The sequence below is a fragment of the Garra rufa genome, chromosome 23 (genome assembly GCF_049309525.1).
Source record: "Garra rufa chromosome 23, GarRuf1.0, whole genome shotgun sequence".
NCBI lineage: Eukaryota > Metazoa > Chordata > Actinopteri > Cypriniformes > Cyprinidae > Garra > Garra rufa.
Window position 1 is genome coordinate 22,393,095 of NC_133383.1, and position 14,231 is coordinate 22,407,325.

General features: G+C 35.9%; 1 protein-coding gene across 1 annotated transcript; it reads right to left on the minus strand.

Moving 5' to 3' along the window:
* Positions 1–68: 68 nt before the first annotated feature.
* Positions 69–12,464, minus strand: slc25a1a (solute carrier family 25 member 1a). The gene is made up of 9 exons (XM_073829459.1): positions 12,125–12,464; positions 11,504–11,611; positions 9,215–9,314; positions 8,997–9,135; positions 8,528–8,612; positions 3,788–3,892; positions 3,579–3,694; positions 3,416–3,489; positions 69–908 (listed from the first exon to the last, which is right to left on the minus strand). The coding sequence occupies exons 1-9, from the start codon at positions 12,360–12,362 to the stop codon at positions 794–796; spliced, it is 1,080 nt and encodes a 359-aa protein (XP_073685560.1). The 5' UTR covers positions 12,363–12,464; the 3' UTR covers positions 69–793.
* Between the last annotated feature and the right edge of the window lie 1,767 nt (positions 12,465–14,231).

Here is a 14,231-nt window from a genome sequence, read left to right on the forward strand (position 1 = left end):
ATGGAACTCAAAAGGTTGGATCGATTGATCAATATTGGCTACTCAATAAGGTCACAGGAACGGGAAACTGATCCTATGTGGTTTATTGAATCTGTGTGAAGTATTCAGAATCGGTTTTGAAGAAGCGCAGCTTATATATCAGACACGAACACAAAAGTAGCATAACTAGTACAGAATAGGCAACCTTTGTGAAAAAACGTTTGATGACAAAAAAAAAAGCTTGTGCAACTAAAAAAGCTGCCATTTAAAATTATAAAAAAAACAAAACATCAAGCTTGAATGCCCTGGTCTTGATGATGCCACTCAGCATGCAAGTTTTATATGGAGTATCACGAATGTCTGAGCCTCAACAGTTTTTAGACTTGGGACAACATCAAGACTTCTTATAAAAGCACATTTTCAGAGCTGTACATGTAAACTAGGACAAAAGAACGTGTGCGTTACATTGATATTTCTGCGTACTCGGTTGTGCTATTACGTTTCATGCCACATAAGTAGACTCTCACGACGACCTCTATAAAAGCATGGTGGTGAGAAGACACTGAAGAGTGCAAACTGATGATACGCTTGCTCATGTATCAATATTTTTGTGCGCCGATAATTATACCGTAAGCTACAGGTTTCTTCTCATGGCTCAAGCTCCTGGCTTCAACTATACAGACACAGATGGATGGTTTAAATCCTCTAGGCCAGAGGTCACGGTTCAAGTCTGGATCATTAGACTTGACTGACGTGGCCAACTGTGTTTGGATAGTTCAGTCTGTCTGAATCGCTTCTGCGCCCTGGTCCGTCTTCAGTCTGTTCTCCAGACGTTGTTCAGTAGCTTTACGACCTCCTCGTAGAGAACAAAGACAATGGCCACGTCTAGACACACTCGGCCCAGTCGTGGGACTGTTCCTTTGTAGAACCTGTGATGCAAAGCGAAAAAGGTCATGTTTACAATTATTCAGCAAATTCTCACAGTCATTTCAATAGGAATTCATGTGATCAAGTGAGAGCGATTTCGCATCAGGTTCAATTTGCCCCACCGTATTGGCCAACAAAAGGCTGTTTGGTTTGAAAGTGTGTTCTGTGGGTGCTGTAATTCACCCGATATTGTCATCATTTACTCACTTTTAGGTTAAAGAAGATTTTGAAGAATGTGGGTTACCTTTAGTTTGTCAAAATATTGCGCCCTTTCCTGCTTACTTAGTACTTCTCTATATGATTTAGCAGCTTCTACATGTTTTTCTGTGGTTTAGACAGCATAAATTAGCAGTCGGTCCCCATAGTATGGAGAGAAAAAAAAAAACTACACAAGTCAATAGCATCGCGATTTGGTCAGTTACCCGGATGTAAACAACAGCATGGATTGCACGGTTAATGTACTACTGAATACATATTTCTGCTAATTGATACGGTCTAAACCATGGACAAAACGTGGAAGCTGCAAAATCATATAGAGAAGGACTTAATAAGCAGGAAAGGGTGCAATATTTTGACAAACTAAAGTTAATAGGTGGTAAAGATACATAAGAGCAGTATTAATTAAGATATTAGCCTAATATTTCACCTACCTGACTGGAAATGATTAGCCTGGCTAACGCCAAACCACGTCATGACAACGTCATGATTCGTGGTCTGGGAACCATGTTCATTTTCTCGTATTTGAGGCGTGGTTTACGAATGCCCAGAGCCGTTTATTGGGCGCTACGAATGTCTATCAAATGCGTCTGTGCGTAGCTCATAGCCAATCGTTTCAATTATACCGGATGACGTATGTAGAGCGAACGCCAAAAGTTGCTCTTTTTTCTAAATAAACTTGCGTTCTAAACTACTTAGAACACGATCTAAGGCTGCATCGAAAGATAACTTCGCGTCTGCTGCCATGCTGGATCCATAGTTATAAACAAACTGCTTCGGTGAGTCGCATAGAAGGCGTCATCGTCTTGCTGCTCCCTCCCCGTTCTGTGATTGGTTGCCTATTTGAGGTGAAAATTTGGTCCATGGTTTCCAGGCAGCCTAGCAGCGTGAATAAAATCGCGCTGCGTGCAAGGCAGCATGTGGAAACCCAGGCTAGGAAATAAGAACTACCATGAATGTTGTTAAGATTTTTGCCCTGGAAATCCTGGTTCAGTTTGGTCAACAAATGCCTTTTGTTCCTCAGACAGTTTTTTGCACTCTTCATCTTTATTTGTTATAACTTTTGGCAGTCTATAGTACTCTGAATGTTTTACCTGGTCCAACCGATTAGTACAGACCAAAATATGACAATAATTGACCATTTTCAGCAACAATAATCAGCAAAATATGCTAGTTTCATTTGGTTCAGTGGCATTGTTTCATTTAGTACCTCGTCGTGAAAACACTCTATACAGTCCAGAAACTCTTTGATTAGAAAATCAAACAGACTTTTTTTAATTTAAGGACTTCAATCAGAGATCTCACTTATGTCTTCTATATCAAATTCTAAAAAAACTGAAATAGGTAAAAGTATAGCCTACTAATAAAAAATGGCAAAAATGAAGTGTAAAGTATTACTACAAAACTATACACTTTTTTTACTTAAACTTTTTTCTTCATTTTTATGACTGTACTGCCTTAATAGTGTTTTCTACCGTTTAAGGGAAAAAAATCAGAAAAAAAAGTTTGCGAATTCGCTCTGAAATCCTGATACGAAACAAATGATTCATGATCTGCGCTGCAAAGATCTGATCTAAAGTAAAAGATTTGCAATGCATGCTGTGTCCAGTACTGAAAAATGATTCACGAACCATAATTTCAGATCAAGACTCGGAGCACAGATTCAACAACCCATCAAACCTGTGGTTTAACTGATTCAGAGTTTTGAAAAGCTCAGTTTCACCCATCACTATGTGCTTTTTAAAAATCGGTACAAGCGGTGTTGAAACTCGAAAATGAATAGCTCTTTTAATTTGAATCGCTTGAAATGAATAATCAAAGTCACGAGGTTGAATCAATTGGGGCGGTACCAGTGTAAATGAATCAAATGATTTGATTAATCTGTTCCTCTTTTCGCATCTTGTTTACATGACACTGTCAGTACTACTACTTGCTTAGCTCAATTGTTTTTTTTTTATATTAACTGAAATAAGCGAAAAGGGTATGATTTTTTTTAATTGCGTGAAAAGATACGTGCTTATTGACAACATTAAACACTTGTTTTATAGATACATTGTCTTTCAAATATTCAAGTACTTTTAAAGTACCTCTTCATGAATATTGCTATTTTCAAGGGTATTCCAGGCCTTAAATTTCAAAAAGTCAAATGCAAGTACTTTAAGCACTTTAAGAACCCTGTTGTAACAACCTGAGGGTGAGTATATGATGACAGAATTTATTTTTTGGGTGAACCATCTCTTTAAGCATAAGAAAAGAAAAGGATGTAATGATTATGAGAGAGAGAAAAACATACGCTTGAGGGCCTTCATTCTTCAAAATCTGGAATGCGCAATCTAATGTGCTCTTGTAGCGATGTGCCTCCAAACCCTAAAAAAAACATTAAATATATAAATGAGTAGTATTTAATAGACATTTTTATATTATTTAATAAGCAATAAGCATCAGTCTCTGCTAACCTGCATTCGTGTCTTCACTACGTCAAGTGGCGTGTTTCCAAAAACACTTGCTGCCCCGGCTGTTGCTCCAAACATTGCTGTAACTAGCGGGTGCATGTCACGACTAGGGTCATCGCCTGAGGAAAAAGCCAAGATGATCATTTAGTTCAATGGCAATGTTGAAATCAATTTATAATTTATTAAATGAAGGACAGGGATCTGATCCTCACCTTTGTACCAGTTGCGCAACAAGTTCATTACATAAAAGCGTATAGCCTGGTTGCTACCCTGCTTCAGAAGTGTAGCAGTGAGTCCTTGATACGTCCCTCGAACACCTACAAACATACAATAAATATATTATTAGGCACATTTTTCAAAAACTATTATTTTCTTTTATTTTACATTTTAGCTTTATTTAATTTATTTGTTACTTTATTTTTTGAAAAAAAAAATAAATAAATAAAATATTTTAGTTTTTTTTTTAAACTTACATTTCGGACTTAATTTTTCACAAATTCTTATTTTTTTGTATAAAATAAATATATTAGGCGCATTTTTCAAAAACAATTTCATTTTTATTTTTCAAAACCTAATATTTTCTTACATTTTAGCTTTAAGTAATTTATTTTATATTTTACTTTTTTCAAACATGATTTATTATTTTTGTTTTTCAAAAACTTTTCACACCTCATTTTTCACATTTTTTTTTATTTTTTATATGGAATAAATTAATGGCAAATTACCCATGTAATTTATTTTATATTTTACTTTGTTATATTTTATTTTTATAAAAAAAAAAAAAAAATCATTTTTATTTTTCAAAAATGATAAATTATTTTTGTTTTTCAAAAACTATTTTATTTCATGCTTAATTTATTTTATATTTATGTCATTTATTTTATATTTTACGTTGTTATATTTTATTTTATTTGTTATTCATTATTTTTGCTTTTAAAAAAACGTATATTTCATGCCTCATTTTTCACAAAATTTTATATGGACTAAAATATATAACGCAAATTTTCAAAAACGATTTTCATTTTTATTTTTCAAAAACTATTCTTTTATTTCTTACATTTTACCTATGCAATTTATTTTATATTTTACTTTGTTATATTTTATTATTAGGGGTTCGAGTGCGTAGCACTGAATCCCTATTGTAATTGTTAGGATTTTTATTATTATTATTATTTTTCTGCCGTAAAACTGAACGTGCAGCCCAAACCGTAAGTGCTAGAGACTTGAAACTTGGTCAGAAGATAGAGCAAAAATCGAGGAGAACCTATCAAAGTATCAGCCCAATCGGACCATAGGTGGCGCTACAGCGCAAAAAACTAAAATTTTGGACATTTTGGCCATAATCTCGTAAACCACTTGTCGTAGACTCAAAAACTTTACATCGCTGCGATCCTTGGGTTAGGCCGAACAAAAGTGTATTGCGAAATTTTTGAGCTGCGACGCACGGTTGACCCCGAAAAATGGACGTATGTCCGAAACCTACTTTTGCGAACTAGTCCTAGGTTTTTCGCCCGATCGGAACCAAACCAGTGCAGTAATATTCTCTGGCCACTGAATATCAATAATTATCAAAAAAAAGTAAAATTTTTGACTCACGGTCGCAAAGGGCCACCAAAATGTTCGATACCGACGGGGCCACTTTTACTAAAATGGCTATAACTTTTGAACGGAGTGAGATATCTTCACCAAACTCGGTACACATGTGTATAAGCTCAATCCTTGGTCAAATCAAAAAAAATTGCGGAGCTTGAACACTTGGTGGCGCTATAAGACGGAAAAAACATATTATTGACTATAAATACACAGCCGTTAGTCCGATCGACTTGAAAATTGGTATGCAGTGACTTGGACCAAAGGGGCACAAGTGTCTATGAGGACATTGGCGTATCTAAAAAAACATGGCCGCCATTGGCCAATGAAGTTTGAGCACCTATTTGACAAGGTTAACGGAGGTCGATCGGAACCAAACTCGCTGGACATGTTCGACTCATGCCCCTAAAGGTCTGTAAGAATTTTGAAAGAAATCGGCCACTAGTTGGCGCTAACGAGTTTTTTGGCTCTGTAATCGCGTGGCGTTTCACACATCCACACAATATGCATATCATTTGATAGATCCCCTCATGCAGAGAAACTTTGCCTCAAGAACCATTGCTGTCAATCAAATCGTTCATTAACTATTCACAAATATGTCAAAAACCTACTTTTGCGAACTAGTCCTAGGTTTTTTGCCCGATCTTGATCAAACCACTGCAGTAATATTCTCTGGACTCTCTAGATCAATAATTATCAAAAAAATGTGAAATTTAGTCCTTTGGTTAGCTATAATGGGCTCATTTATTAAAGGGGCGTGGCCACATATACTCAAAAGCCTATAGAACCTAAACAAAAACTCAAAACTTTACAAAAATCAGTGACAACATGTAGCAGATGACCCGTAACAAGCATGCATAGTTTCATGACGATCGGACCATAGGTGGCGCTATAACAGTTAAAAAGGTGTCAAAAACATGATATTTCTATTGTATAAAGAACTTAAAACCCAATTAAACGTCAATATCTTCACATATACACTATATCTTCATATCATATGATACATCTCCTCATTCTGATCAACTTTGCCTCTAGGACCAATGTTGTAAATCAAACTGTTCTTTTAATACGTGAGATAATTTAAAAAATATACTTTGGTGAACTCGTCCTGGGTTTTCAACCCATACTCAATAAAATCAGTGCAGTACAATTCTCCAGACTCTCTTAGTCAATAATTATCAAAAAAATGTTGAAGATTTGCATTTGGACAGCTATAACAGAGCCATTTCATAATATGCTTTTTTAACTAGTGTAGATTTAAGTCTACAAATATTAAAATAAAACAAAAATTCACAAACCTAGGTAAAATTAGGCATCATATGATTCAAAACAAGCATATGTTTATGGACACTGGGCAAAAAAAAGGCAATTTAATAGTTATAAAGCTTAAAAACAATGCACCTCTATTTCAGTAAAATTACAACTATAGCCACTAGATGGAAGTAAAATACCACTAATGGGCTTACACATTTAAATATAACAGTGCTTTGTAGGGTTTAATGGCTTCATGTAGTTTTGAATTTATATGTAAGTGATACTAAATCACTGTTATAACTTTTCAAATCACATTTAGCCAAAGTTTAAAACTTAATTTATACAGATATATCATATTTGACAATTTCACATGATTATGATTACTGTGAAACATGACAATGATATATCAAATCTTAAAAACACAAGTTTTAAGCATGTTGTCACTTATCATTTATTGTACAGATCTCTTATGTGCAACAAAATATGTGTGCATCTGTCTGTGTCTGTAATCATGCTTAATGAACACAATAGTTTAACCATTTCATTTCAATGTAAGTTTCTGTTTGTGAGTGTATTCTTCGTAATGGATATGTTCTGGTGTCAGCCATATATTTCATGTTGGCCAACACCCTAACAGTTTAGAAGCCATATAGGCCTTAAATACTCGAACCCCGCTAAATGCTGCTTGCAGCTTTAATTATTATTATTATTATTATTATTATTAAAAAATGATTATTTTTGTTTTTCAAAAACTTATTTCATGCTTCATTTTTATGTAATTTATTTTATATTTTACTTTGTTACATTTTATCTTTTATTATTATTATTATTATTATTATTAAAAAATGATTATTTTTTTAACTTATATTTCATGCTTCGTTTTTCACAAATTCTTTTTTTTTATATCAGACACGATTGAAAATGATTTTCATTTTCAAAAACTATTTTATTTTACATTATAGCTTTGTGCAATTTATTTTATATTTTACCTTCTTATATTTTATTTTTATTAATTAACATGCTTCAAATGCCTCATTTTTCACAAATTCTTATTTTCTTTATATACAGTACTGTGCAAAAGTCTTAGGCCACTAGTATTTTCACTAGCTAAAATGGTTTAAAGTCAGTTATTTCTACCTTTTGCTGTAGTGTTTCAAGTAGGACATATCAGTTTATGGTTCCAGACATTAATTTTGCCATTAATTATATTAATTCAGTGAGATTTCTGTTTGCCCAAGTAGTCTGACAACAGTCAGTGCTCCACACAGAGATCTGATCTCATCATCATCCAGTCTGTCTGGAATGACATGAAGAAACAGAACAAACTGAGACAGACTAAATCCAGAAGAACTGTGGCAAGATTTCTTTAAGAAACCTACCTGAAAAACTATAAGCAAATGTATCTACATAGACTAAATCCAGAAGAACTGTGGCAACGTCTCCAAGATGCTTCAAGAAACCTACCTGCAAAGCTACAGTACTGTTAAAGGTTTTAGGCGCTTGTGTAAAAATGCTGTAAAATGAGGATGCTGTCAAAATAATGTCATAAATAGACTTTATTTATCAGTGAACTTCTATTAACTAAATTAAATCAACATTTGGTGTGAGCATTCTTTGTGTTTAAAGCAGCTTTTGCCCTAGGTACATTTGCTTATATTTTTTCAGGTAGCTTTGCGGGTAGGTTTCTTGAAGTAGTCTTGCCACAGTTCTACTGGATTTAGTTCGTCTCAGTTTGTTCTATTTCTTCATGTCATTTCAGACAGACTGGATAATCATGAGATCAGATCTCTGTGTGGAGCACTGGCTGTTGTCAGACTCCTAGAGCAAATAAAAAAAAAAAACACTGGATTATTACAATTAATGGCAAAACTAATGTTTGGAAATGTAAACTGATATTTTCTACTGACACACTACAGCAAAAGATTAAAATAACTGACTTAAAAAAAATTTGTTAGTGAAAATACTAGTGGCCTAAGACAGTTTGTATATTTTTATTGTGATTTTGTGTTTTGATTAATGCTACTCTAGTTTTCATACATTCATAAGTGATTCATCTCCTCCTACTGTTGCTATGAATATATAAGTTTGTAGTGGTTTCATTTTAGTACCTTGATCTCTAATTATTTCCCGTACGCCATGGAAGAACCCTCTGTAGCGTGGCCTCAGAGAGCACTGGTCATGAATGAACTTAACCTGAAAGTAATATAAACAGGACATATTTTAATATAAGATTATATATCACAAAGGACTAGTTAAAGTGATGGTTCACCCAAAAATTAACATTTTGTCATAATTTTGCTCAACTTTGTTGTTCTAAACTTATATGAGTTTCTTTCTTATGTTGAACACAAAAGAAGATATTTAAAACAAAAATGCTGGTAATCAAATAATCGATGGTCCACATTGACTTCAATAGCATTCCATTCCCTTCTATAGAAGTCATTGGGGACCAACAACTGGTTTGGAACGACATGAGGGTGAGTAAATGATGACAAAAGTTAAATTTTTGAGTGAACTATCCCTTTAAGTTGATGTATTCTCTTGATGTACAACTAAAACAACCAGTAACAGTCCTACCTTGACTGTTTCCATTGGACAGACTATCAACACCGCTTCTGCAATTCCCGCTCCAAGCCCACACAGCAAACTTGCTTTATTGTCAAGCCGACCTGTGGCATCCCTCATGGGGTTACTAAGAACTTCGAATGTTCCAAACCTGCCATAATTTCAAAAAGAAAAGCGTCAGCAAAAGAAACACTATTTAAGCTAAACAGTTAAAAACCAACATTTCTTACCGTACTGCAGATTTTGGGATGGATCCATAAAGCAATGAACTAAGCCCTCTGTACAGACCTCTCAACCCATGATCCTGCACTGTCAGCTTAACACAGTCACCTACACAAAAAAAAATCCAGGTTATGCATTTTATTTCTTACACATTCACACATTTTGTTTATTCATGTACAGTCATGGCCAAAAGTTGAGAGAATGACACAAATATTAGTTTTCACAAAGTTTGCTGCTAAACTGCTTTTAGATCTTTGTTTCAGTTGTTTCTTTGATGTACTGAAATATAGTTACAAGCACTTCATACGTTTCAAAGGCTTTTATCGACAATTACATGACATTTATGCAAAGAGTCAGTATTTGCAGTGTTGGCCCTTCTTTTTCAGGACCTCTGCAATTCGACTGGGCATGCTCTCAATCAACTTCTGGGCCAAATCCTGACTGATAGCAACCCATTCTTTCATAATCACTTCTTGGAGTTTGTCAGAATTAGTGGGTTTTTGTTTGTCCACCCGCCTCTTGAGGATTGACCACAAGTTTTAAGATCTGGGGAGTTTCCAGGCCATGGACCCAAAATTTCAACGTTTTGGTCCCCGAACCACTTAGTTATCACTTTTGCCTTATGGCACGGTGCTCCATCGTGCTGGAAAATGCATTGTTCTTCACCAAACTGTTGTTGGATTGTTGGAAGAAGTTGCTGTTGGAGGGTGTTTTGGTACCATTCTTTATTCATGGCTGTGTTTTTGGGCAAAATTGTGAGTGAGCCCACTCCCTTGGATGAGAAGCAACCCCACACATGAATGGTCTCAGGATGCTTTACTGTTGGCATGACACAGGACTGATGGTAGCGCTCACCTTTTCTTCTCCGGACAAGCCTTTTTCCAGATGCCCCAAACAATCGGAAAGAGGCTTCATCGGAGAATATGACTTTGCCCCAGTCCTCAGCAGTCCATTCGCCATACTTTTTGCAGAAGATCAATCTGTCCCTGATGTTTTTTTTGGAGAGAAGTGGCTTCTTTGCTGCCCTTCTTGACACCAGGCCATCTTCCATAAGTCTTGGCCTCACTGTGCGTGTAGATGCGCTCACACCTGCCTGCTGCCATTCCTGAGCAAGCTCTGCACTGGTGGCACTCCGATCCCGCAGCTGAATCCTCTTTAGGAGACGATCCTGGCGCTTGCAGGACTTTCTTGGACGCCCTGAAGCCTTCTTAACAAGAATTGAACCTCTTTCCTTGAAGTTCTTGATGATCCTATAAATTGTTGATTTAGGTGCAATCTTAGTAGCCACAATATCCTTGCCTGTGAAGCCATTTTTATGCAACTCAATGATGGCTGCACGCGTTTCTTTGCAGGTCACCATGGTTAACAATGGAAGAACAATGATTTCAAGCATCACCCTCCTTTTAACATGTCAAGTCTGCCATTCTAACCCAATCAGCCTGACATAATGATCTCCAGCCTTGTGCTTGTCAACATTCTCACCTGAGTTAACAAGACGATTACTGAAATGATCTCAGCAGGTCCTTTAATGACAGCAATGAAATGCAGTGGAAAGTTTTTTTCGGGATTAAGTTAATTTTCATGGCAAAGAAGGACTATGCAATTCATCTGATCACTCTTCATAACATTCTGGAGTATATGCAAATTGCTATTATAAAAACTTAAGCAGCAACTTTTCCAATTTCCAATATTTATGTAATTCTCAAAACTTTTGGCCACGACTGTAGTACAAAAGTTCACCCAAAAAGAAAAAAAGCTGAAAAATTACTCCAAGATGTAGACGAGTTTGTTTCTTCATCAAAACAGATTTGGAGATATTTAGCATTACATCACTTGCTCACCAGTGGATCCACTTTAGTGAATGGGTGCTGTCAGAATTAGAGTACAAACAGCTAATAAAAACATCATAATAAGCCACAAGTAACCCACCAAACTCCAGTCCATCAATTAATGTCTTCTGAAGTGAAAAGCTGCCTTTGTACGAAACAAAACTGCTGCTTCTCACCAAAGTATCAGTCCATAATCCATAATATCACCTCCTTCAATGAAAAAGTTGTTCTCTCACATTAAATTTACACATTTGTTTAGAAATGTTTTTATTTGTAAACAGTGCTTGATCTGTGCATATTTTGCTCCTGATTCAGACATATTTTGCTCCTGATTCAGTATTTTAAAATTAGTTTTTATAAATCTGTTCGGATGAAGAAACAAACTTATCTACACCGTGAAGGGTGAATACATTTTCAAAAAAAACTAATTTTTGGATGAACTACTCCTTCAACAACAGGCATCCTCACCTATGCCTCTGTACCGTGGAGGATTTGCTCGTTCATCTAACTGTAGCTGGGTCTTCACATACTCTGTTGGAAATGTGATGCAGATCTCAATGCCTCCTGCAATGCCACCTGGGTAAAAATAATATCTTTAGTAAATAAAGTGCATCTAAATACATTCAGTGACATCAGAGGCAATTTATGTGATTCCTATAAGCTTACAGCTGTTTAACTTCCATCAAGGACAGTCAGTTCCATACAAGGTCATTTTGTTTTAACTGTTTAACAAACTATTGCATGAACGCTGCAAACAAACATGTGTCTGTTGTTGAAATAACAAAGTTGGAATATGATAAAGCGGTTAAGTTTACATTTACATTAGTAAAACACTATTTTAAGAATCCAATCCTGTATAAACTGATATCAACTGAGTCAATACATGAGATTTCTGGAAGCTACCATCTGGCTGACCAGGCAAAGACATGCGGGTCATGGACTGACAGTGAGTTTCACAGTAATGGCAGACTGTAGGGGACGCGCACGCCAGAAATTTGATCCGTAATCACGCATGACTGTTGTTGTGGCTCGCACATAACAAAACATTAGCGCTTGTGTGCTTCTAACACAAACACAATACGCATTTACCTGCGAGAATAGCCTTCCACGGATGGGTGATTTTTCTCCCTCCGATTGCTGCGGCTGCTAGATTCCTTTGGCCTGGATAAATGTTAGGAATTGGGGTAAAAGTACACGTCGAGCCCCCGCCAGCGGAGGGAATCCGGGTCATGGCTGCAGGATGCTGTAGCGGCGTGCATCCTCGCCTCAGTATCGCATCTTTGCACGGCCCTTCCGAAACAGAAAACGGTTTATACAAAGACGACATGTTTTAAAGATCTTTTACGTGTAAAGTGAAAATCTGTGTGACGACGCGCAAAATGCGTCTGCCCAATAGGACGGAGACAACACAATCACAGGAAGACCACTGCGAGGCGTGGCGGCGACGAGCTCATGAATATTAATATAGAGGTCAGGCAGCGAACTCAATCATTGGTCGTTTTTAAACATTTGATTAATTTATTGGGTTACTCGTAATATTAATAAGGTACATTCGCCGATTCAATTGGCCCAATTACAGTACAACCACACCCACATTCTAGCAGGTTTATGTTAAAAATATAATATGTTTGATCAGAGAAGGTTTGCGTTTAATGTAGCAGAACGTATCTAAGGTTTTTGATTTTCTTACAATCGTACAACACTTGCGTGATATGTTGAATTCACATTGTATACAACATTTTAAATGCGTACTGATTTTAATTACTTAAATGTTTACAGCATTTGTAATACAAGCTTAGCTATTCAAATTAAAAACAATGTTTTTTTGTTGATTTATGTCAAGTTTATCCTACAAACGAACATTTGATCTCAAACTAGCTAGTGCTATAAGTAACTGCACGGATAATTATATTTTAGCAATAGCCAAAAATACTTTGTATGGGTCAAAATGATCGATTTTTCTTTTATGCTAAAATCATTAGGATATAAGATATTTTGTAAATTTCCTACCGTAAAAATATCAACACTAATTTTTGATTATTAATATGCATTGCTAAGAATTTTTTGCACCCTCAGATTCCAGATTTTCAAATAGCTGTATCAAATTGTCCTATCCTAACAAACCATACATCAATGGAAAGCTTATTAATGTTTATGTGTTACGTATAAATCTCAGTTTCAAAGAATTGACCCTTATGACTGGTTTTGTGGTCCAGGGTCACATTTATTCTGTTGGTAGTTTATTTATTTAGCTATCTTGCAAGCTAGCTAGAAAATTGCTAAATCATGAAAGCAAGATTGAATTGAAAACTTGAATATCAACATTTTCTGAAAATAAGAGAACCTCTCTTCACTGACCATTTGTTGAATGCATGAAATACTTTTGTAGTTGCTTCAGATACTGTTTATACCCTCTTATATGTGTGTGTGTGTGTGTGTGTGTGTGTGTGTGTGTGTGTGTGTGTGTGTGTGTGTGTGTGTGTGTGTGTGTGTGTGTGTGTGTGTGTGTGTGTGTGTTTGTTTTTGTGACATATCAGGACACAAATTTGTGTAATAACATGGGTATGACATAGGTATTACAAGGAGAGGGTGACTTATGAGGACATTGCCCATGTCCCCACTTTTCAAAAGGCTTATAAATCATACAGAATACGTTTTTTTGAGAATGTAAAGATATGCACAGTCTCCTGTGAGGGCTAGGTTTAGGTGTAGGGAAGGTCTAGGGTGATAGCAAATATCGTTTGTACAGTATAAAAACCATTACGTCTATGGAATGTCCCCACAATTCACAAAAACAAACATGTGTGTGTGTATATATATATATATATATATATATATATATATATATGGTTCTTATAGTACATGACAAGTGTTGTCTTTTGTGTGAATGTGGGTGTTTGCTTGGTAGCAGCTGGGTGTAACTGGTGTGAATTGCTCACTCAAATGTAGGTTTTGTTTCACACACACACATGCAAAACTACTTCACAAACAGTTTAGTATTCAAATGTAGACAGTGTTTTGAGTAAGTACCATGGTTTGTGTGCTTTTTACAGACTGGGGGATCTGAATATGGCTGCAGATGTGTCCCTCAAATGCTGCCAACATTTTTCCAGTTTCACACCCCACCTCTTGGCCACACATTCCTATCGAGAGCCTAAACTAGGGCTGGCGATAAGAGCTCCAGCATGACAATGAT

Excerpts from the sequence above, each read along its gene's own strand:
- slc25a1a (XM_073829459.1), bottom strand. The coding sequence starts at position 12,362 with ATGTCGTCTTTGTATAAACCGTTTTCTGTTTCGGAAGGGCCGTGCAAA. Across the intron at positions 11,612-12,124 it reads GTGGAAGGCTATTCTCGCAG|GTGGCATTGCAGGAGGCATT; the intron begins GTAAATGCGTAT and ends ATTTTTACCCAG. Across the intron at positions 3,893-8,527 it reads GGAAATAATTAGAGATCAAG|GTGTTCGAGGGACGTATCAA; the intron begins GTACTAAAATGA and ends GTATGTTTGTAG.